Here is a 26,187-nt window from a genome sequence, read left to right on the forward strand (position 1 = left end):
TAGCAAATTATTAGCAGATTATTTTTTTACTTCATAATTTATTCATTAGCAAATTATTAGCAGATCATTTTTTAACTTCATAATTTATTCATTAGCAAATTATTAGCAGATTATTTTTTTACTTCATAATTTATTCATTAGCAAATTATTAGCAGATTATTTTTTAACTTTATAATTTATTCATTAGCAAATTATTAGCAGATTATTTTTTAACTTTATAATTTATTCATTAGCAAATTATTAGCAGATTATTTTTTAACTTCATAATTTATTCATTAGCAAATTATTAGCAGATTATTTTTTAACTTCATAATTTATTAATTAGCAAATTATTAGCAGATTATTTTTTAACTTCATAATTTATTCATTAGCAAATTATTAGCAGATTATTTTTTAACTTCATAATTTATTCATTAGCAAATTATTAGCAGATTATTTTTTAACTTCATAATTTATTCATTAGCAAATTATTAGCAGATTATTTTTTAACTTCATAATTTATTCATTAGCAAATTATTAGCAGATTATTTTTTAACTTCATAATTTATTCATTAGCAAATTATTAGCAGATTATTTTTTAACTTCATAATTTATTAGCAAATTCTTTTATTTTCTATCAAATGTGTATCCTTAATTTATTTTACCAGAAAATCAGTTCTTATACAATTATTGCCTAAGTTGTAGCTTTTTATTTAGATACAGTGCCATACAAACTTGTAACCCTTTTTTAGTTTTTATGCTGATATATATATATATATATATATATATATATATATATATATATATATATATATATATATATGAGACATAACTTAAATTCCTGTTATACGTTTTTGTCTTGAAAACTGTTTAATCTTTTCTTTTGCGTGAGCAATCATTTTTTTTTTTTTTTTTTTTTAATCTTTGAGGTTAAATGCACCAATTTTAAGTGTGCAATGTGCCACAGGTTAACTATCTCTAGCCTAAATTGTTTCAGCATCAACATCTATAGTAATTTATCTTATATTTATGTTTGTATAGATATATTGAAACTAGATAAAATGGTTCCCATATTAAGACATGACTAAAAAAAAAAAAAAAATTTTTTTTTAAATCATGACTTTAGCATGAATCTTTTTATAATTAATTTCAGCAGAATATATACAGCTGGGCCTCATTGCATGTTTATACAATGAACTACACTTTCAAATACATGCATGCAAGTGCATGTATACATGTGTTGAGTTTTCGTCTTTTTCTGGCAGTATCTCTACTTTAGTTAGCAGAAAGAAAAGGCTTTGCTCTTCTCTCCTTGTTTATTATAACAGCAGCAGCAGCAGCCAACCTGGCACTGTTGCTGCTGATGGTGGACGTGTGGTGCTAGATATTGGTGAGGGGAAAGAAAGTTAACTGATGGAGTTGGCTAGTTTTAAAGAACTTTTCTACAATATAAGTGTGTGTAGTTTGTAAATTTCGGTTCTCTCTCTCTCTCTCTCTTCACCCCAAACAACTACTTCTGGTGTTGTAATGTGTTTTTGTACACACACACACACACACACACACATAAATCTACACTCTAAACAAATCCACCTGTGAACTTGTATACTGTGATTAAATCACAATGTCTTATGGATCTTATCGATATTCTTCAGGACTTTCAGGGGGTTTACCAGCCTCTTTAGGAAGTGGAATTGGTAGTTCCAGTTCTACAAGTATTTCCACACTTTATGGGCCTTATGGTAGCAACTATCCTTTCAGCTCTAGTCAGACTTCTGGATATTCTTCCAGATCCAGCTCAACAAGCAGCCTTTCCAGTGTGGGGGGATCCACAGCTGGCAGTTATTCTGGATCTCTAGGATCTTTGGTATGTTTAACTAGTTTCTATCAAACGGCTAGTTCTGCTCACACAGCTCTTGTTAATCCAGTAATAAAGATTTGGGCATTTTTTCACCTTCATTTAAACTTATTTTTAAATCTTGAAATATTGCAAAGTAAAAAAAAAAAAAAAATTCCTTTAATCACAAATGGTTATTTATTTTTTTTTGTCTCTTGAACTTAAATATTAATAGATGTTTCTTCTGCTACTTGTATCTATTAAGTTGGTGCAAAAAATGTTTTTTTTTATTAGATGTTTTTGCACCAACCTAATATTTTTAGTTAAAAAAAAAAAAACTGTTGCAAATGTAAGCAAAATGTTTATATTTTTTTCTCTCAAAATATAATTTCTAATAAAATGCAAAATCTATGACAAATATTACTCAACTTTCAAGGTGATTTGATAAAATCAGTTTTAATTTCATCCTTATTAAACAGAACCTAATTATGTAGTCATGCAGATTAATGTTTAATGACTGAAATAAAATATATTGTGTGCGTGTGTGCATGCGCTAAACTTCTAAAATACAACTTGAGACTTAATGAATCCGTCATCCAGGCCACTTTCATTCTCTGAATAAATTTGGAAGTCCATTTTTAATTTTATGATAAATAATCCCACACACACCCCGTCTCTTTCTCTCTCTCAAGTGATAACTGATACAAGCATAAAATGTTTTAGCTTATTCACTCGCATGTAAACATACGATTATTTAGTATTGAGTTTTTGTTGTTGCCTTTTTAGGGATAAACTTTGTCAGCGTTTTCAGTGTGAGTAATTATGCAAACAAAATTTTGATTTCAAATATAAATTTTTTAGCAAAGTAATTTATTAAATATTAACTGTTAAATGGTGAATTATAAATAACCAAATCACATGTAGGTATTTTTTTTTTTTTTTTTTTTAATATAAACAAAACTTCTGCAACTTTAGTGTTGCAAGTTAAACAATGTTTGCATTTTGTTTTGGCATTTGCAAATATGAAGTCCTAATAATAATGTATTGAAACATCACATAGTCTAAAGCATTTTTCACATGAGATTATGTTCTACTTTTTTTCTATCTTATGAAAATCAACTTCTCATTGAAATGTAACAAAATCAAGATTATAGAACTTGCACACACAGTGCTCGATGTCCTTTCAGATAGAACTTTACAACAATAATAATAAAATGTTATTGCTTGTTATTGTTACACATTTATACTAAAAAGTTGATTAATATGAATTTACTTTCCAATAATTATCAAATTATTTACATTTTCTATTCTTTTTTCTAAAAAAATAATTTTTATGACTTTTTTTTTTCTTTTTGCATATAAACAATTTTTTCTATGATGCATTTCACATTTTTTTCTTTGAAGTAGTTGCAAAATAAAATGAGTAATGTTGCGAAAATTAGTTCAATAGCAAAATAAAGAGCAAAAAAATAATACTGGAAGAAAAACTTTTAAAAAAATTAATTATTAGCTAGTCATGTTTTAAACATGTTTTTCTCTAGGAAAAAAATATAAAAAAAATAAAGGAAGGGCCCTTCACACATTATCAATCTTTCATTAATTAACTAATCACCCTTATTGTGAAGAACACATAACCCTAGCCTGATCGCAATTGAATCGATTGGAATAATCAAAAAATAATTATTTTGAATAAAGGGCATGATTAAAAGAAAGGGTGTGGATTATTTTGCAGTTTTATAGCCACCCCTTCTCCCACATTTTTTTTTTTTTTTTTTTTTTTCCTCAAAGGTTCAAAAACTTTTTGACGGACAATATTCCAAAACAAAAATCAATTGATTCCAAAATTTAATGTTTTGTAAAATTTTATATTTACTTACATAAGTTTTTTTTCAACTGCTGATATACCAATAGGATGATCTGATATTTGTCGATGAGGAACTTTTTTTTTTCTTTAATAAAATTTTTTTACATTTTATAATATTCAATAAAAATTTAAAAAAAATGCCATACTCTGGGTGGGCCTCTTTTTCTTTTTGCAAGAATTAAATTTAACTTTGGTAATAATTGGTTTATTGTGTATAAAACAATTTTAACTTTGTTAATAATTGATTTATTGTGTATAAAACAATTTTTTGAAAATATTTTATTCTAAAACTTGTTTTTGATAACCATCATTTAATTCTTTGCATTTATTGAAGACCAATAGAAATTAGTTCATGATATCCTTACAAACTGACAAAAAAAAATGTTTGACATCCTTGTTGATGGCTTCCTTGAATTCCATGAAAAATCAGTTTTGAGACTAATCACACAGCCTCTCTAACGCCTTTTCTGCCAATCCTTGAACAGATTTAAAGTGTGCAAGCTTGCTCCATCTTTCCAAAAGCAAAAGTTTACAATCAATAGGTACTAGATAATCAATAATCAATAGGTACTAAATCTGCAGCTCATTCTTGCACACCGTGTTTCAGATTCTCTTTTCAGCTGTATACTTCTTGGAGCATCCTTGAATGGCTTGGATGATTCTCATTGGACACATTGAGGTTCTCCACTCTCCTGTAGTTCTTAAAGTGCACATACTCCTGAATGCTGCTTTATATATGAACGAATGCATGAAAGTGTCCTGAATGTTTGATGCAGTATATTCTTTGATGGAGCTCCTATTCAGATCGGGTTGTACATGGGTCTTCAGTGTTCTGCAGAGTAAGGGTGATTAGTGAATTAATGAAGGGTGTTTGTTAGTGCGTGCAGGGCCCCTTCTCCCCACCCTTTTTTCTGGGGGAAAATGTTTTAAACATAATTTTAGCTAATAATTTATCACTAATATATGGTGTTCTGTGTGTGTGTGTGTGTGTGTGTGTATATATATATATATATATAATATTAATACAGTACATGAATCTTTAAACGGCAATCAACTGTGAATCTTCATATGATATTATGAAAGAAGATAGCTTTTTTTTTTTTTGCTTTTTTCGATATGATCTTTTGATATGTGCCTTTTTAAGGAAACAGCCATGAATTTTTTTTTCATTAATTTGCTTTGAAAAGGGTATAAGTGAGAAGAGAAGAATTTTAAAGTTAATTTTTGTTTTTCTATTTTTAATTTGATTGGGAGATTAAAAATATCACTGTGGAAACCTTTTGGAAACATTGAATTTATTATTTATCAAGGAAAATGTGTTTTGGAATGGACAGAAACAATTGTATGAAGAAAGATGTTTTTGTTTTTTCAACAATTTCAGAACATTTATTAAATTATATAATTTTTGTATGCCATTAATATATATATTAATATACTAATATCATTGTCTATGTGCTTGTCTTATTGTGGAGACAAGAACTAAAAAACAAATGTTTAATAAATCTTAAAATTTATTGCACTTTTGGGGATTCAAGTTGATTATAAGATTAGAAGTGGAAATTAGTATAAGATTCTCTAATGAATTTAAAAAGAAAAAATATATGCAAGTTCCATCATGGGCATTATATACTAAAAGATTATATTTATAAGGGTCTCCAATCTATATTGTCTATTGTATCTTAATGCCACAAAAATCTCATGGACATGGCTAGTTGATAGTTGTTTCTGAATGAAAACTTTTAAACTTGATAATTAGGTTGTAACTACTAATGTTATTGTTGGTTGTTCCTTAAATGTGGTCACTTTTCTGCAGAGAGGATGGTGTGTTTATTGCTTATCTAACCTTGCTCTTTGGTTTCACTTGAATGACCTCGGTAATCTTCTTTGAAATAGAAACCTTCATTACCATAGTAACAAAAGTTCTTCAACCTTCTCTTATCTGCTACCAGCTGGAAATCTTTCAAACTAATGAAAAGGAGATGGAAAAGAAAAAAAAAAAAAATACAAGTACATAGCTTTTGGCTAACAAAGTTCACATTTAAAATCTTAAATAACTGAGATTTATTGGTGAACTGCTTTTTTTTTTTTTTTTTTTTTTGCTTCCCCCCCCTACTTTCTATCAGTGACATGTATAGAAAATTTAATTTACTTGATTTAATCTAGTTTAGATCTATTCTATTTATGTATTTTCATTTTTATTTAATATTGTTTTGACTGGCATCATTTATAATTTAAATTTTTATTTTACATTGCCTATGAAAAATTGAGTAACAGAAGATTAAGTTTAAATCAACCCGTAAGGATTGAACTGCATGGACTAGTGCCGTAACGGTTAAAGTACTGGGTAAAATTTCAATTCTGATACTCTTTGGAGGTTGATGGTTCAATCCTCAGTGTGGGTAATACTCAGAATGCAATTGCGACTTACTTAGGAATTCTCTCCAGTCATGACTGACAGAACGAGAGTATACTACCCCCATGGAATAAATAAAAGGGTCCAGAGTTCGATAATATATACCTGAAAAAGCTCAGCAGTTATATCAGCTGAAACGTTGTGAAAATAACACTTAAGATGAGAACAATAATCCAGGCAATGTGGATTATCACTTTTCATCTAAAAAATTTAGAAACATAGTTTCAAATTTATTTAAAACTTTATAATAACATGTATAGCAGTATTACCCAGCCTTGATCGGGGAGTTGCTTTGATGCTTTTATATGCTTATTTTGATCTGTATCTTTGGTAATTTCAATTTTTTTTAATCCTAAAATTATTTTAATAAATTTCGATTATATTGACACCTTACTGATCAACCTAGCCCCCACACAGTGGATGCAACGTGCCAGCAAAAATCTAATTTCTCTGATTTGTCCCCTTAGCAGCTATTCTTCCAGCTCAAAAAGAACTACTTTGGCGAGGTTTTGGGGGCCATGATTTCTTGAACCGTATGCAAAAGAAACCACAGGATCAACATCGACTATTCGTTGTAAAAATTTATGTGGTTGTTGCTGTATAGTTCTACAATTAGTCAACTGTGTCGAAAAATTCCTTATCTAATGTTGCCGGTTGTGCCTGGTTGTTGGGGGGGGGGCTATATTTTGTTAAACTGACATATAAGAAACCTCTGAATCACATTTTCACTAAATATGTGTGTAGACTGTTTTGCAATTTCTTCAGGATCAGTTGCTTGTTCAATGGACATTCAAAAACAGAAGCACAATTTACTTTTGCACTGCTAAAAAAACAAATTTTCAATTCTTATAAAATTGTTTGCAGTTAATGAAGAAAAAAAAGAAATTTACTTGAGGAATTTGAACCTACAGACCATGTCATGCAAAAAAAAAAAAGAAAAAAAGAGATTCAGAACTTGATTTTCAGTTTTAGCTGGGGTCTTAAATCTCGTGGACTTTTTCCAAGGGAGCAGGAAGGATAAAAAATAATTTTTATTTAGAAAATTAACCAATTAGTGTATTCTCTCTCTCTCACTTAAAAAAAAAATGTATTTTTGCATTGAAATAAATAACCAATTGTAAACAAATTCAACATTTTTTTTTTTTTTTTTCTTTAAGATATTTTTATTAACATGCCCAGCATTATTTGAGGGTATACCACAGGTTAAAAATCTGATTAGCATAACCTATACCCAGATGAAAGCAACCCTGCAATGGGCATATTCACAAATCATAAAAGCCTTGGACTCTGCAGAAGAATAGAACTCTAAACATCTTGGTTACCACATAAAGTTGACTGTCGTTGACCTGTCGTTTAAGCACAGTTTCTTTTTTTTTTTTTTTTTTTTTTTTTCTTAAGAAAAAAAAAAAAGATTTTTCTGCTGCAATCAATAAGGAATGTATCTGAACACCAAATAATAATGAAAATGTGCCTAAGAGACTAAAATCTCTAGAAAAGTCTTATACACTTTTGTAGATATACTGTCTTCACCTGAAACCTTCTTGTTAAATTGTAGAACTTAAACTTTGGTATTGAAATTCAGAATTTACAACTCTCAATTCTAAATGCTTTTCTGAAGTGGAGTCTGATTTTTCCCGGATTATTATTATAGATGTACGAATAACTGAGTAGTTCTGAATAATTTTCCAAAGAAATATAAACCTGCCTCAATCTGAGTTTTTTCAGCGTTTAGAATATCTTGTTGCATTTTAACCTGTTTTCTTATCAGCTGATGAGAGCAAATAAAAATGTATGTTTACATGTGATATGAATGTGAGCAAGATGTAATAGTCGGTTTGGTTTTCTTTTCCTTCCATAAATTCCCGTAGCGAAATCTAACTTTACTGATTCATCTCCATATGCCATGAGTCACGATCACTGTTTGTTTACGATGCACACCTGATTTGGTAAGCAATTGCTTGAAATGATAAAGTGAAGTATGTCTGAAGGGATTCAAAAAATTAAAAATAAAATGTTATTATTATAAAGTATTTTAACTTTATAAATTTTAATTATTGCTCCAATTATAATTTAATTTTGGTAATTAAAAAATCAAAGTTGCATGATAATGTTACATGCTGACTGAAAAAATTAATTCTGCTCTTGACTTTTCCTTGATTTCTGCCCCTCGTTATTTCATTTAAACCCTCCTCTCTTTCTGTACTGACAAAGAGAGACAGCAAAAAGACCACAAGGCAACAACTGTTCAGATGTCAACTACTACACTGAAATAGTCCATTATAAACAGAATGAAATATCACTTAAGATAGTTATATTATTTAGCCTGCGATTGGAAAGGAAAAAAGATCTTTAATAAGGAGAGAGATAACGTTCAGAAAGAGACTTATTTTAGACTAGCCTGGGTGCCAGGCATTGCCCAGGTGTTTGGAGGTGTGTGTTGAGAAAAAAAAAAGTGGTAGTAGGCAGGCAGGCTGGAACCCGTACTGTGAAGGACAAGAAGGAAGTGTGTGTGGGGGGGGGGGGGGGGTGAGACGCGTTAGCCGTTGCGTCCATCGCCAAACTGGAAGTGACATAGGTTTAAATTAAGTTTAGACAATCGAAAAGAGGCAATTACTTTCGAAATTATCAGCGAAAAAAGCGACCCCCTCCCTGTAGAAAAGTGCCCAGTTAAGGGTGAAGGAATTAATGTTTTTGACCAATTTTTCGATATTTGTCGTCCGAAGGGTCGCGCTTCAAAATGATACCGATCTCATGCAAACCTGTTGCCTCTCTCGAAAGTTTGCATACATACATTTAAACAGACAGGTGAGATTTATATTTTATATTTTTTTTTTTTTTTTTTTTTTTTTCAATTTTTCAAAATTCTTTTCCTTATTCAGACATTAGATTGAACATTATACCACTCTGATTTAATAAATTCTATGACTTTTACAATAGTACTGTTTTGGTACTTAAGGATAAAAAAGGGTTGATATGTCAGAAAACACAGACATACAAGGGGCGTTCTAAAAGTAACGGCTCTTGTTTTTCTTATTCAACCTGAATCAATTAGAGGAGATTGCAAATTGCGTTTTTATGGTGACTGAAGTTATGCATTCATGACCTGAAAGTTTCATACCTCTGTTGCAGATATTGACAGTGTGAGACTCTAAGAAAGCAACTACTGTCATGGATGTATATCAGAAGCAGAGATGCATCGTTGAATTCAATTCAATGTAGATGTAGAAAAATAAATTCTCACGCACCAAAGGTCACATGTGACTGTACCACTTTAGTCTTTGTAACTTCATTTAAAAATTTTTTTTTTTTTTTACTAAAGACTTTAACATTGGAACGACCCTCATACATACATAAATATATAGGGTCTTATTTGCTTTGTAGTTTGGATTTTATAGAAATGAAATTAGTTAAGATTTTCTTGAACTCTGCCTGTTCACAATCTTTATATATAGTAACAGTCCTCAACACAAATAGCATGATTATTTTAAAGGCAACATATTTAATGCAATCAAATATATGCCATAAATTTATCAGTTCTTTTGAATAAAGGTTTAATAATCATAGGAAAATTATCTACTTTTCTAGGAGGGAGTTGTCTACCTTGAAAATTTGCATATTAGTTTTAATCTTGATTAGAACTGATCAATATTTGCAGATCTGCTTGAACCTCTTAGCATACCCCCCCAAACTAGATTTCATATTCAGAAAATCTCACATTTTGTAGACTTTAGTTGGGGTCCTCCTTTTTTTTTTCTTTTTTTTTTTTTTAAATTAGGTATCCCAAACAAAAAATGTATTTTCATAATATCTAAGTGTTTCATGTATACACATGAATTTTTGTAAAACAAAACAACAAAAAAATGATACTAAATTTATTTTGGTAGCACAATTAGCTAACGAATGAATTATGACCATTTAAGATGTGTTGTAACTTTAAAAAATTTGTCATCTTCTTTGCCATTGGTTCAGAAACAAACTTTCACAACGTATAACTAAAAATGTATGCTTTTAAGCAAGTGAAAAATTCTTGCGAAAGTAATGTTATCTTGTATTAGATACAAATTAATCATAATAGAATCAATAGTTATTAGATCAAACCAGTCAAAATTCTATTGCCCTCCAAAAAGTGTGAAAATGACTCAAAATGCAGCTTTGTTCATTTAAGTTTTATTTCAATGGCTTATACATTGGATTAATGATTGAAAGTAAATTCCAGATCACCCAAGATTTTTGTTAGCATTAAAAGAAAAACAGATTTTATGTTTATATCTAAGTTTTATCCCCCCCCAAAAAAAAAAAAAAAAATTATAAAAATAAACAAGTTATCAAAAGTTCAACTCAAAAGGACTTTCTCTACATTTACCTATTTTCAACCCTTAAGTAGGCTAAACCTAGTGGAAATAACTTTTCTACTTTTGGAGTAACGTCAGCAAAGAGTTGTATTAAAGGGAGATAACTCGGCTAAATATTTTTAATCCTTATTTTATTTATTTATTTTTTTTTTTTAACTCTATACCGGTATCTGCATTTTATATGCAATCTAATTATATGAAGAATAATTTATTTACTAATTTTTTTTTCACCCCTAAGTAATATCCATCAGATTTATTCTTTGTCCATGAAAGTGTTTACTGTAGAAGCTAAGAAAAAAATGATACACAATTTCTTGTATGTGCTTTATTTATTTCTGAGGGAGAAACTTCTTTTTTTATTGATGTATATGCTGACTGTAGCTGCCATATATATATATATATATATATATATATATATATATGACGCTATTGTTGAATGGTGCATGCCCAAATTGATGTTTTGTTCATTCTGAGACGTGGATAAATTTGAATGTTGGATTACAATCTCCTAACACAGCAAGGCCACAACATGTGCTAAATTTGTAACAAAAAAAAATACTTTCTCCTTTCAGGTAACTGCTACTCCACATTTGTATTGTCCACTCCAGATGCTTGTTGCCATGACTACAGCTTTCGCTCTTCTATTCTTTATCCTCCTCATCTTCTTGTACCTGTGAATGTTGTTACCTTTTAGTCGGTATTAACTCGTACTAAACTTTTTTTTCTTTTCCAGGATGCCTCCTGCAGGCAACTCGAACCTGTACCTTCAAAATTATCTAAAAACTTAGATTCCTCCTCTTTTTCTTCATCTTCCATTTCTTATTCCTTTATTCGACAAATTTCTTTTATTCAAATTTTATTATTGTTGCTATTTTGTCACTTCGTATCGTTTGTCACGTACTTCATTCTTTCGTTATTTCGATAGAATAAACTAGATTTCAGAATTTCTATACCTTGTTGAGTTTTAAAATTTCTACTACCAATATTGTTTTTGTTTCCTGAATATTTTGAGGGTTTTTATCCAAATTTTGAAAAAAAATTCATTTATTTTTGTTTTATTCCATGATATAATTCTAATATTATTTCTGAGACTGCTGCCAATCCAACCGATTTTAAATAGATCATTATTTTGATCTGTTTAGAATGTTATTATAAAAATTCCTAGTGTCATAAAATATGGTATCATAGTTTTATGGCAGAATATAATAGTTTTCTCAACATTTAATATATTAAATTTTACTCGTTCAAAAGGAAGAATTATTCTGGTTTTATTTATTTATTTTTTTCTTTTAACCAAATTTGATTGTTTGTCTCCAAATCCATGTTTGAAAATGAAGTACATTTTCAACATATCTATTAACAGGAGTAAATTTTTCAATCAAATTTTAACCCATTTTATGGAATGCAAATTTTTCTAGTCACTGTTATTCATTCTTTTTAAAGAAAATGAGAGAATACAATTTAAATATCTTTTTTGATTATGGCATATGTCAAGGTGTGAATTATATTTTAAAATAGTAAATTATTAGTTAAGATTGCAAATAAAACAGTAATTCATGAATATACACTTTTGATTGTATATCTTCCATTTGTATATTTTATAGACCATTTGCTCTCAAAATATCGCCATTATTTGTTGGTTTTTCCAAATGGATAAAAAGGTTGTCACAATTTGAAATGTTTATCTGTATTTTATCTGCCATTGTATAATTCCTTCATGAATTGGACCAAAAATACTTCAATTTAACCAATAAAAATTTTGTTTAGATTGAGGTTTGTTTCATAAGAGAGAAAACGTTTTCAATTGTTGCCAATTATTGATGTACAAATCGTAGTAAAAAAGGTACTGATTTTTTAAGCAAACCTGCTCTAGTCCATTTTAATAATTGGCCTAGAAGAATCTTAAAAAAAACCTGCGATATATTTTGTCTGAAGCTTTGTAAAATATCAGTGGAACCCAATCAGTTATTTATCAATATAAAAAAGTGTTGAATAACAGTTTAAAAAACAAATGTGTGGTGCCTCTAACTTGTATTCTTGTTTTACTGCTTTCATTCCATGCAAAAATGGCAGCCTTGGATTGATTTTCTTTTTAGGGTGGGGGGTGGGTAATTTGCACAATGCACCAAATAGCACAGCATGTTCCAAAAAAATAAATGCTTTGAGTTGAGGCCTGTTATAAACCTTTTTCAGGTCTACATTTTTGAGTTTATTATTGAATCTTACCACCACTTGAGCATTTTATGAGTGTCTATGCTTATCTTTAGCAATTTTATATATACACACAGCATGTCCATTTTTTTTTTTTTTTTTTAAACATTTTCTTTCTGCTCATCTTTATATCTGAATAAATTTTTATAAAAAAAATATTTCTAATCTAGAAGCCGGTTTTAATCTCAACTGATGTATGGAAATGGGCATTAGTATTTAATTATATGTATTTAGTAATTTCTGTTGAATTTTTTTTTATAAAATATTTAGATATAAACTTTATATAAAAAATCTTTTTAGTTGACATTTTTGTAAAAATATGAACTCCCTTTGAGAATTGACATCTATAATACATCAATCACTAATACTTTGTACTGCGGATTATAACAATTGTTGATTTTTTATTTCGTATAAACCATTCTATTGGGCTCTCTAGCCAAATTCTGAGTAAATAATGTAATGGTTCAAATATGAAGAATTGAGTTTTTATCTCGCTGAAGTGTTGTATGAATGCATAAAGAATAGATTTGGAAAGTGTAATAACATTATTGAATGGAATGTTAGACTTTTGTTATTTTATAATATGGAAACTGATTGTAATATCAGCCATTTTTATCTAAAAATGGTTTCATTTTTCTAATCAATGTTATAAATGTGCTTCATTTATAATGTGGATTATGTCATTGGTTGAATCCTCAAGATGGGGGTGGGGGGAGCATCTTTTTCTGCACCGACATTCCTGGCAATGTAAATTTAATATTCTGGTTTTGGCTTCCTGACTTCGGTAAACATAAATTGTTTATAATAGCATATTAAGTTTCTGATTTTGTTGGGTTTTCTTTTTGTTTGTTTTTTTATAAAATAAAACTGTTTCTGGTGTTAACTATATATTTCCTTCCTATTGAACTAATTCCTAAGAACTCTGGATATTCACACATATACATATTTTGTATTTTTTTTTTTTTTTTTTTTTTTTTTTTTAACAATTAACAAAAAATTTATTTTAAACTTAAAAATTCCATTTTCAAAACAAAATTTTTTTTTTTTTTTTTTTTTTTTTTTTCATATTTTCCTGATATTATGCAAACTTATGGTGTGAAATTCAAGTACTATTAGTGGTGAAACACTTGTTATGAATCGGATGTGTGTACCATATCAATTTCATCTGCTTCAATATTCTAAAGAAAAGCGTTCACTATTATATATGCCCTGTTCAGCGTATATCTTATCATATATTCAACGAATCAACAGAGCCTTTGTCTCCTCTATAGCTCTCACCTACTTTTGTTGAAATATCCACTTTTAACTCAATTCATAAGTTCTTATCTACTAACTGTTGGCTGAAATATGTTGTCTTTAAATATAAAACTCTGTATATATATATATATATATATATATATATATATATATATATATATATATATATATATTTTTTTTTTTTTTTAACTTCCAAAATTCATTATTTTCTGAATCCTTAAACTCATTCTGTTTTTTTGTTTGTTTTTTTTCTACCTTCATAGAATAAATGTTCACTTGTCACTGTTATTTTGCAAGACTTTTATCACAGGTTGATAAAGTGTACAATCTCAGCCGTACATTAAAGTCACTGTAGCACCGATTTAATTATAGATGATTATATAAGAAAAACCTCTGATATTTTATTCTAATGCCTGTGATGAACATAAAGACTTTTATTCTTCATAATATTTAGGTTATCAGTGCACGCTGCACTTACGTCAGATCGTTTAACCTCCATCTGTTAAAGTCAGACTTTGATAAAAGAAATGAAAAAAAAATATCTGCACAACAAACCCATGCTTCTTCCATCTTTATAATCATTAGATTCTTATTGGTCTTACTACAAACAAATGAAGCATGTATGGTCCCCTCCCCCATGAGTGCACAGTGAACGAGGCATAAAAAATGACTAAGTTCAGCATCCCCCCCCCCTCCATTTAGCCCCAAAAGTTCCCAGGGGATGTCAAATACTGATAAAAATGAACAAATGGTGCAGTTTTAGGCCTTAACATAGGTAAATGTGAGTTCTGCACCATGAAAAAAAATAAATTTATTAAGTCTATCATTTGCAACACCCTCCCCATTTAGCCCTAAAACTCCCCAAGGCCTTAACTTATTTAAATTTGAGTTCAACAGCATGCAAAACTGCTAAATAGACATACACAGAAAATTTTGGACAAATATGGTAAAATAGTCCTAAAAATTGAGTGCTTTTATTAGCCCTAAAGGAGCCCCTGGGGCACACCCAAGAGTTATCGCGAAGTATAGACAAACAAAACTATGTAAAAATCAGTTAGTTACAACTTTTCAGAAAGTTTTATAAAAATCCAAGGCATCAGTTTTTTTTTTTTTTTTTTTTTTTTTTTTCAAGCACAAAAGTATCAATTTTAGCCATTTTAACCTGAAAGGCACCCCTAAGGGGGCAAGCAGAGTTTTTCCAGAAAATCCATTCTGTGACTTTTTTTTACTCCTATCAAGTTTAATGTTTGTGCAAAATTTCAAAAAATTCCAAGGTGTAGTTATTGAGAAGAGTGCAGACAGACGAACGGACAAGGGTGAATTTACAGGTCCACCCTCCTTTTGTCGGGCGACCAAAAACAACGGATGGAAAGTTATGGTTCAGTTATTTTATGCATATTTATGTTTCATTATAGCTAATCTGAGTATTACTAAGGTTAATCTTTGTGATTATTACTGGCAACAATATGTTCCCTCCAATCACTTTGAATAATATATAGTATGACTAACAAGCACATATACGGCATTGCTCCTTCTCTAGGAGGTGGTAATGCCTGAGTGGATGGTATCATGACAGATACAACCTTACCATCTCATAGAGAAGGAGGTAATACCTAGGAGGATGGTATCATGACCACAGAACATATACTACACTATCTCCCTCTTCTAAATTGTGCATTAAAAGATGGCAATAGTGTAGTTTCGGCTTCAGATATAGAAGTAATAGTTTAATGTCGGCTTCAGACAGATGCCAAATCTTCATGAGTAAAAAGAGTCGTAATAAGTATGAAACATTGCAAACTAACTCCCATTGGTTTACTTCAAAGTTGGTAGTAAACTGTTTTATTAATAGAATTCTGGACATCTGTTGGTCTATATCATTGTTCTGGTTGTTTTTTTGCAGTGAGTGAGCAACTAATATCTATTTGATGTTCTGTTTGAATTTTCTTTAAATAGTTTAAATCCTTGCACACTTTTTTTTCTTTTAGAATTGTGCTGTTCAACATTTTGCCTCATTTGCTAAATATTTCACAGTAAAATAATACGTGAATATGATTGACAGAAAATGTTTTTCATTTACTCCCCCTCCCCGGATTATTGATATTTCTACGTTTCAGGCGGACTATTCATTTACAATAATGTCATTTCGTATATTTAGATATGATTCTTATTGATTCTTTGTGTGTTGTATATGCTGAGGTTTCTTGCGTGTTAAATCTGAATTCTAAGAAAGATTCCAATTTCTTGAATTTAAATTTATAAGAAACATTAATACATGCACAAATAATCGTATTCAAGTATCAGATGAAAAACACGTTACGCTCTTAGAGTGTAACGTTTTTTTTCTATCTAATGAACAACTCGCAGCTATAAAAATCGGAAGGCACATATCAAAATCAAAAATGTTATTAATTAATTAAGAATGCGATGGTTGAGTTTGCAAAGAAATTTCGTCATCCAATCTCTACAGGATATACATTGGTTAACCAGCCATATCTTTACAACTTGTACTTGTGTGGACAGTCAAGATGTTTCTTAAACGATGCTATTAGCTTGAAGAAAACTTGTTCAACTTGATGGACCAAATGACAATAACCGAATGCTCAGCAGTTAATTGATCTGATGTTCTAAATTGGGTATGTGCTAGTCCACACAGCCATCAAACATATATATATATATATATATATATATATATATATATATATATATATATATATATATATATATATATATATATATATATAATATTTTTACATTTTTATTTGATGTTGACGAGACAAAATACAATGTAAACTAATCCTTATTCCAAAAATTTACACCAACATTACAAAATGTACATATTATTTGTAGCATTCAAACTGCTGTTCTCATCTTGAGGGATATGTTCACAACGTTTTAGTCAATGTAACATCCAACCTTATTCAAATGTATCTTGTTGAATTCACAAATTTTTCTGTCAAGCTCAGGAATCTGCAAAGAATTTCAAACAAAGCACTTTACTTAATCCATGGTGGTTGCATGCTATTATTCCGTCAGCCATGACTGGGTAGAAGTCCTATGCAATTTGCAATTGTATTTCAATGTTACCCGTACTGAGGGTTGAACCTTCAACTTCCAGAAGAGTAACTTACAACTGAATTTTACCAACTACTTTATTCATTATGCCAAGGATCCATGGAGAAGTGGATAAAGTATTTGGCGGGGGTGACACTAACATACGATTGTTATTTCATACTTTTCCGCAGTCATAATGGAATGAGAGAATTCTATCCCCACTGATTAAGTAAAGGATTCCATTGCCGATTCCACAGAAAGATTAGAGCTCAGCAAGATACACCTGAAGGTTGATCAATAGGGCTGTGACAACAGAAAATTCTCTTCATTCTTTTGACTTTCGGTAATAAATCCAACACAGTTAGATACACTTAATCAACCAAGAACCACACTCGTCTATATAAAAACATGTAAAATATTAACAGATATATCCTCAAGAGTCGAAACAATGAAAAGAATATGCTGTTGTCACAGTCCTATTGATCAATAATCCAACTCAAGATGAGAATCGTGGTTGGAAACATCTAAATAATACCGATTATCAGTCTTGGTTTCAAAAATTCAGAAACATAATTACAAAATGTTTATATTGTACTTCTTTTTTCTTTCTTTATATATATTTATATAAACTTTGGATGTTTCTTTAATTCAGGTTAATAGTTTGAATCTGAATAACTTGTAAATTTTTTGTAAATAAAGTATTTACAGGAAATTATTTTTCTATGAACCAATTAATTCAACTTGATAATATTATTTTGCAAGTTGTAAACATATGAACAAGTTTTATTTACCAATTTTCTATTAGAAATCCCACCTGATGTGTTTTGTTTATAAAATAAATGATTGAATTCTAAATTCGTTTTGCAAAACAATAAACGATTAAATCTTTCATTAATTTTCAAGAAGAAATTACATCAAAATACTTTGATTTTTAAATTCTTGTATTATTGGATAAATATGCTAATTAAGTTGTTTTTTTTTATAATATTAAATATTCACTAAAATATTAATATTCTGGCATCAGTGTATTTGCTTGTTGAGTTTGTTTTTATAAACAAAATTACTAATCAAAATTTCATGCAATTACACAATTTTAATGTTTCGTTTTGTAAATATTCTACTAACCTTTGGTTTGTTGTGGAGACCACCAATTGATATTTCTTATTCATGAAAAGTATGGTTTCCAGTTTTTTGATATTTTTAATAGAAAATTTCTAAGTCATTTACTGAATGAAAGAATTGCTTTTTGCAAAACCACTTAACATTGGTATTCTCATTTTAAAAAAAAAAATTTTTTATTAAATCAAATCAATGAAATTGAATATTTCATTAATTTTTTTTTTTTTTTAACATTGACAGATAAAAAAAAAAAATGAAAATGCATTTGCATGTAACATTGAAATAAACTTAAATCTAACTTTTGAATAAAATAATAAAAAATAAAAATTCCAGTCACTTATCCATTTTTTAAATTCCATAGAAGAGTGTTTTATAAGTCTCCCTTTTTCCTTAAAAATATAAAAAATGTTTGATTGTAAATGATAGATATAATTATTTTCACAATCAAACAACACCACAGCTCACACAAACCATGAAGGCCACATGCAAGTGACTCAAGTTTTGAATCAGGAGTTTAAGTCTATTTTACCAATGAACACAAAGGACAAAATTCTCGTTTATGACTTCCAGTTTGTGTGATCTGCAACATTTTGTGGAAATAATTCATATGAACAGCTGTTTTAAGCTCATTAAAAAACGTTCATAGCAAACCAATTAACAAGCATTTCAAAATTATTTTAGCTCGATGCAACATCTAATAATACATGATTCATAAATTTTTTTTCTTATTCATAAAAAAGTTTGGAATGAAAATAACCTCTTTTCAAAAAAATATACAAGAAAAATAAGCCAAAAATACATTTCAAAATCTAGTTCTAATCCTGAAAATTGAAGAAACTTGTTGAACAAATGGATAAAGTTATTTCTCCAAAGATGCCTACTTTAGAATAATAGACAAAAACAAAAGAGCAGATTAAGGAAGGTAATCGATTCAAGAGACCATTCCATATTTAAAACTGTTACCTTGCACTCACGGGAAGGTAAGACTAAATTTAGATTATGGAAGAAATGTCAGGTGTTAGAACAAACACAATTCTTAAAATCGTACAAATTATTTATTAGATTAATTAAAGGGATTCTTATTAGTTCTAACTATTTGAAATAAATACTAAAATACGATAAACTATTATTCTAATTCTAATTTTCTTTTTCAGTTCAAAAATTTCAAAAAAGCAACTTCGTATTTAAAGCATCAAAATTAAAATTCAACCATACATAGAAGAAATAAATTCATGTATGTTAGTATATAAACTAATTGTATGCTCATATTATTGTATAGCTATATAATAAACATCAAAAGTTATTCATAATTATAGGAGCAACTGGACTCTGGAAATTTTTAAAAAAATCTGTCTGTGGAATATACCCAGTGAACCAAGTGCAAGAGAAATAGAAACAGTTGCGCTCAAGGGAACAGTTAGAATCTTAAAGTGATCTCTTGGTTTGGGGTGACTGAAATAGTGGGTGAATGTCTGGCATCCGGTAGAATGCCCCATCCCCAGAAAAAAAAAAAATAAAATTAAAACAAGTGAAATATTTAAAAAAATTCTAACTTCCAATTAGTTTCAATATCTTGAATTCATAATATTTAAATTTTCGACTTTTAATTTAAAAAAAAGATTTTTTTATAAGGTGGTTGTTTTTATCATAGATAAAATTTCAATTATATAAAGATTGCAATATTTAGAAATAGCCATCATTAGAAAAGTAACTATATCCCTTTAAGCAATCTTTAAAGTAAAAATGGATTTTAAAAGGGTTTTCTTTGGAACTATTATGTAACAAATTTAATTTTTATTCGTGTAGATGTGTTTAGATGTTTTTGTTTTTTTGAAGAGAGGTTATTTTTTATTTACAAACTATTTTATTTTATGCTTGTTTTTATTTCAATTATGAAATAAAATAAAAAACATTGTTGAATCTTGTATTAAATGCAGAGTTCGAATTAAATTGAAACGATTATAAACAGATTTGCTATGAATGTTTTTTTTTATTAGCTAAAAAGCTATTTTAAAACATTCTCTCTCAGATATATATATAAATGTGTTTTACTGTAGGAATAATAATCAGCTTGTGTTTTCTTTGCAACATAAAAACTGAATTGATTTTAGTACATTGAGAATTTCTCCCAAATGTATTTTAAATAATTAAAATCATTTGAAAATGTATATTACATGAAAAGATAAGTATTTTTTTGTTTAATCAACTTATTTTTTATGTAATACCAAGTGCTGTCTGAGAAAATATCAAGTGTAAATCAAAACTCTGAACAGATTTTTTAAAAGCTGATTCTAACAGCTATCAGTGTGTGTCAGTCTCTCTCTCCTATATATATACACACACACACACTCACAGCCAAAATACCATATATGAAACTTCCATCACAACCCACTGACGTAAGCAAAATTCTGAATTTGTAAAAAGTGAAAACAGCGAAATTCATTCAACTGATACGCTTTGATTTGCTTCAGTTTGTATTTATTAGACTTCTACATTGTAGTGCCTTTTATGAATTTCCTTTATATACACATTAAACAATGTTTCAAGCAAACTACATTAATCCTGTATCGTAAACATCATCAATAGCATGCATTTAATTTAATCAAATAACAACTTTACCACTAAAGCATTAAACTCATTTGTCACCTTTTTAACATTTTTTTTAAGGTTGCAAAAGATTTCGTTAAATATTTGGTTCACATAAATTTTAAGTTTTGCTTCCATAATCAGATGACCAAGTAGTTTTATGTTTAATGTTTGACTTTGATGAGTTTTATCTTGTGTAGTTCATCCTTTATATGGTTTTATGCAAGACAAAATATCTATTTTGTCTTGCTTTCATTAGATACATTTTTAACTTTTTTATTCAAACAACTGCAAGCACTTTAAGTAATTTAAATAAATTATTTGGTCATGTGCATCCACAACAAGTACTGAAAAAAACTTTCAGCTAACATTTTCTATAACATAAATCTACAAGAAATTAATGATTAAATTAATGAACTCCAACTGTAAAGGATTAATATGCCATTAAAACATTTTTTTCTGCTACAGAATTGAAGTGTTGAAATTAATGTTTTAACTCGGCGAATAATAATTAAAAAAAAAAAAGTCCTTCGCTCATACGAACGCGTACAAAAAATAACTCAGATTGCGTAAAGCAATCTTCTCTTGATTTCTCAACTCTTCTTCTTCGTCGTCGTTGTCACAAAATCACGATTATATTCCGACCCTCTCGCAAAGAAAAAAAGTCTTTATATGCAGACTTTTAATTGTGACAGTACCACGATTTGTATATTTTCTCTTTTCCTTGTACTTGACCGATTCCAGGTTCGAATGATGGTGGTTCTTGTGCACATCATTTTGTAACCTCAGTGTCGTTCAGTTCCGTTACAAGAGTATATCTCATATTTATGAGCACAAAAACCTATTAAAGTTGACCATTAAAATCGTACAAGTAAACTTAGAAGTCAAGAATATTTTCTTAGACAAAAAAAAAACAACAAAATTCATATTTGCCTGCATCTTTCCTCATACTTGAACTGGAAACCATTAAAATGAAGAATATAAATTAATAATTGTTAATTGATGCTTGTTGCATAACTTTGTCTTGTTAGTGTTTCATGAATTCTTTTGAGATAATCCATGGCTTGTGTGTATAACGATTCGTTAATGTTTTGAAAAGATTTTTAGTGATTTACATACAACAGAAATGGTTCATGCATAATTTTAGACCAGTGAAATGTGGTCAAATTTTTTTTTTTTTTTTTTGACAAACTGTTTATTTTACATTCTTTTTACTAATTTAACTTTTCAAAAATAAACTGTATTAGTAATTAAAATTAAAAATAAACTGTATTAGTAATTAAAATGAAAGTCTATTCTAAATGGATAGGATATTATAATCAGAACTGTCACATATTTTTAAAAGGAACACAAGTCTAGGATGAAAATGTATACCTCCACCTGACAATAAGTCATGGTCAGTTTTATTTGTGCATATTGTATGAAGGATTTCTGAAGTTAGGCCATGGAAACGTTGATTCGAATCCCATTTATTTGATTAGGCTAAAATTTTACATAATGGCTATAATGATCAAAGAGCATCATAGCCATACACCAAATTTTTAAAAATATGAAGTTGAAACACCATCAAAATTTTTACCTTGATCTAACTTGATGTGTGACTTTGTTGTTTACAATATGAGCTAGGTAGCAAGTTTCTACGATGAATAGAAAATCACTTCTCCACAAATGTCTTTATTTTTATTTTTTTATTTTCACCATTTTACTTTTTTTTTTCATAACTTTAACCATAAATTTAGATATCCTTAAAGAAAGAATTAGAAATAGTTCCCTACAAAACAAAAATCCCATACCAAAACTTAATAAAAAAAAAAAAGAAACTACACATTAACCAAAAGGCAAGATATGCGAAATATTTTTACAAGAAATAAACTACATTCTGTAATGGCCATCATGAAAAAATGGTGAACAGAATACTGAAAACCGGGGAGAGAGAAGGTGATATTAGTAAGAACATGAATCAATTATAAACACAACCCATTCATATCTTCTGAATGTAGAAGAACCTCCCAACATGTACACCATGCCAATCTCTTTCCACCGTTGGACGCGTGTTCATTGTATGCAGAAATCTCCAACAAATGAGACAAAAATAAAAATCTGTTTAACAAAGTTCATGGAGACAATTTATTCAGTTTTTTAAAAGTCACATGACTTTACAAGAAAGTTTGAACAACACAAAAATATATTTCCCCACCTCCCAAATATTCCTACAAATATAAGTTTAAAAAAAACATACCATGCAATATAACTACAAATAACTTGCAATAAAAATTTTACAATTAAATAACCTTCCATGGAATTTAATGACCTAACAGGATCAATATGCTATTAAAAACCAATCAAACCAAATTAAATCAGTTTTAAGTTAAACTATGACTGATATTTTGATCATGTTTGACAATTGATCAAGTGATGTAAATGTTAGCCTGTACCCAAATAAGCTCTCCTGAAAACCTGAAAAATAAAACCTCTGCCGTGACAGAAGTAATTATAATTAGTTTATTTATACTAGTTACAAGTTTCTGACTATTGTCCTCTTGTTGACAATATTTTGACACTTGTACTTTACGACTGTCTTTGGATGTCTTTTGTTGCAGTCAAATTTGCAGAGGTCTAGAAAGTACAATGTCCAAGATTAGGACAACAGTCAAAACAAAATAGTTGAAGGCAGTATGTCACCTTAGAAATATTGCTAAGCACAATTACTATGTTGCTCACACTTTCTGCTTTCATACAAAAAGAAATCAATAAAATATAAAATGCAATCTGCTGGTTTGTCGGACATAAAGACAAGTTTGCAAGCCTTAAAGAGATGCTTTCTAGATAATCACTTGTAATTTCTAACTGAATAATTATATTCGACTAATAGTTTCAACAATCGACTTTCTTTTTTTTTCTTTTTTTTTTCTTATTGGTGGTCATGACACTAATGTTTCTACTAGTGATAGGATAATTCCAATATTTTTCCAGATTCTGATACAGTTACTGATTTTGTATTCAATTTGTGATTTCTATTCTTTATAAATCTCTACATGTTTAACTATATAGTTATTTTCCCAATTGCCATAAAAACCGCATGTTAAATGTGAAGATATTTTCCTAAATGTAGAAATACATTTTTGTGTGTGTGGGGGGGGGGGGGTGATCTTTAGATTTGTTTTACTGATAGTTTAAAATCTATAAATATTTATTTTAACAGTGGAAGACTGCTTTACACAAAAAAAAAAGATAGTTAAAAGAATTGTTTTAGGCATAGGAAAATAGTCACAAATTTTTCCAATTCCGATTAATCGTCCCAACACTAGTTTGTACATTACTGGCTGCTGCATGCTGATTTAATGTTGAGAATCTCGTATCACTTTAGGAAAACGTTGGCGTTAATTTACTCTATTATTCAGACGACTGTTCTCCTCTTGGTTGTTATAAGAATGTCATACTAATTAATACTTCTACTTGATCATGGCTGACAAAACGAAAACATTCTCATGGATTAAATAAAAGGTTCAGCTCGAAATTCCGTATAGATTTCCAAGTTCGAAAAGATACGCTTGAAGAAAGAGGTTACTTCGGTTGAAACGTAAAAATTACAACCAATATGAGAAAAATAGTTTGAATAATATAAATTATCAATCCTCATCTATAATATTAACCGTTTGAGAATTTTTAACAGTAACTGTAGAAGAGTTTCTTTGATGTTTGTTATAATTTTTCAAGCCCTCTCTCAAATAGTGCATGAAAATAAGCGGTATTTTGGCATGTAATTAATTTTTAGTTAGTTTTTGTAATAAAACAATTATATAAATTTGAAAAAAAACATAACTAAAATTCTAACGAAATAGATTTTTTTTTTAGATTAATCTATGAATGAGTCTTAGAAGTACTGATAGAAATTAATTTTTTTTTAAGTTCCAATGCGTATGGAAGAAATTGATAAATCCTGAGGATAGCTTGTAAGATACATTGTTTTTTGGTGGGGAATTGCTATGTGCAAATGTAGCTTTACTTTTGTGTCATAATTAAAATTAACGTACCTGACGTTACAGTATGATGAGGAAACGGAGATAGCAGGAACGAATAAAGTGCATAGAACACGCAATAAAACAGAGTAGGCATATATTATATAAAATGCAAGCCCGAATTTTAATTAACAATAAAAATACATTTTATTTTCATTGAAAAATTTTTTTTAAATCGAACGTCATCGCAATTTATGTATGTTCATCAATGTTTTATTTAGCCAATAAATGAATATTTTATTATTTGGAAAAAAATTTAAATTGGGCTTTAAAATGACTAAAAAAATATGTTTGCTAATTGTTAAAGTATTTTAAAAACAAAATATCTTCATTAGAAATTTTATTTTAAGAAAAAATTTTAAATATTTAAAATTTGGAAAGATAACATCTCGCTTGCTTGACCCATTTTTATTTTTAGGAAAAAATTGAAAGAAAAAAAAATTTGATTTCTGCTTTTATTTTATTGATTAGTTTTTCTTTTTTCTAATTTTCGTTTTAACGATTTCAAGTAGGGTATAGGAATTAGAAAATAATAGGGAGTAAGCAAAGCTAGCCAGATAGTAATAGTAATAACATTGTGTACTGCATGACAAAAGTATGCAGGAAAGGAACACTGGAAGAGTCATATGCATGTGTATGGAGGGAAGGTGGGGGGTTAGGTGTAATTTAAACAAATTTTGGGAAGTATAATAATTTTAAAGGATGCAGTTTATATGCATGTAGTTTGTTTTATGCTTTGACAATTCTGAGTTTAAAAAAGGTTTCTGAAAAGTTGTAACTCTGCTGTTTTAAAACTTCATAGACATGTCCACATTAAAAAAGGTGTTCAGTCTTGTTGCTAGCAAGAGGATCAATAATTTTGTGGGGTTTACCAAGTCAGTTGATAGATGATGGAGCTTCAATGAACCTAGGGCCATGAAAACAAGCATGGTATGAGTATGACAAGTGTCTAATGAAGAATTTCGCTGAAGTGCACAGTTCTGAACGATTTCCGAGCAGTGATTGTCCTGAACAAAATAGTTCCAAATTGATGATGCAATTCTCAGTGTGGCTGTATGATCACTGTATACAGTTTCAAATAGATGGAGAATGGCCAATAAACGTTTTGCTAAGTGCTGCTAAACTATTGTCGGCCTTCTTAACAATTTTAGTGATGTGCTTTTATATTATTCAGGTTAACGTCTGCTTTAGATGCTTTGTCCAATGAAAATTGTTGTTGACTGTGATATCCAAGTCACATCCACAAGAAAATGTCTTGTGATGGAGGAAATATGTGAATGCTTAAAAAATTCATGGTGATTTACTCATTCATTGCTTGCTTCAGCCGGTGATTCATTGCTGTATTGTGATTGGTCTGATTACAGAAACAATTACAGGATCTATTGTTTTTTGTTTTTTTAAGGTATGGCTTATATATTTAAGTATTGTAGCATTCTTTAAGTCGGCATCTATATCATTAATACATGCAAAAAAAAAAATGGAACAGGACCAAGAACAGA

General features: G+C 29.1%; 1 protein-coding gene across 25 annotated transcripts in view; it reads left to right on the forward strand.

Moving 5' to 3' along the window:
* Positions 1-26,187, forward strand: part of LOC145285804 (protein phosphatase 1 regulatory subunit 12B-like) — a 359,611-nt gene that overhangs the window by 249,265 nt on the left and 84,159 nt on the right. The window contains exon 20 of one of the 25 annotated variants that reach the window (XM_080134201.1): positions 11,015-11,134. The exons of the other annotated variants lie outside the window; for them this stretch is intronic. Coding sequence (XP_079990327.1) covers positions 11,015-11,119 — 105 coding nt within the window. The 3' untranslated portion in view covers positions 11,120-11,134. Of the gene's footprint in view, positions 1-11,014; positions 11,135-26,187 lie in introns of those variants that run through there. 25 annotated transcript variants of the gene reach the window in all.

Source organism: Euprymna scolopes, chromosome 10, assembly GCF_053919585.1.
Source record: "Euprymna scolopes isolate OS-2025 chromosome 10, ASM5391958v1, whole genome shotgun sequence".
Lineage (NCBI taxonomy): Eukaryota > Metazoa > Mollusca > Cephalopoda > Sepiida > Sepiolidae > Euprymna > Euprymna scolopes.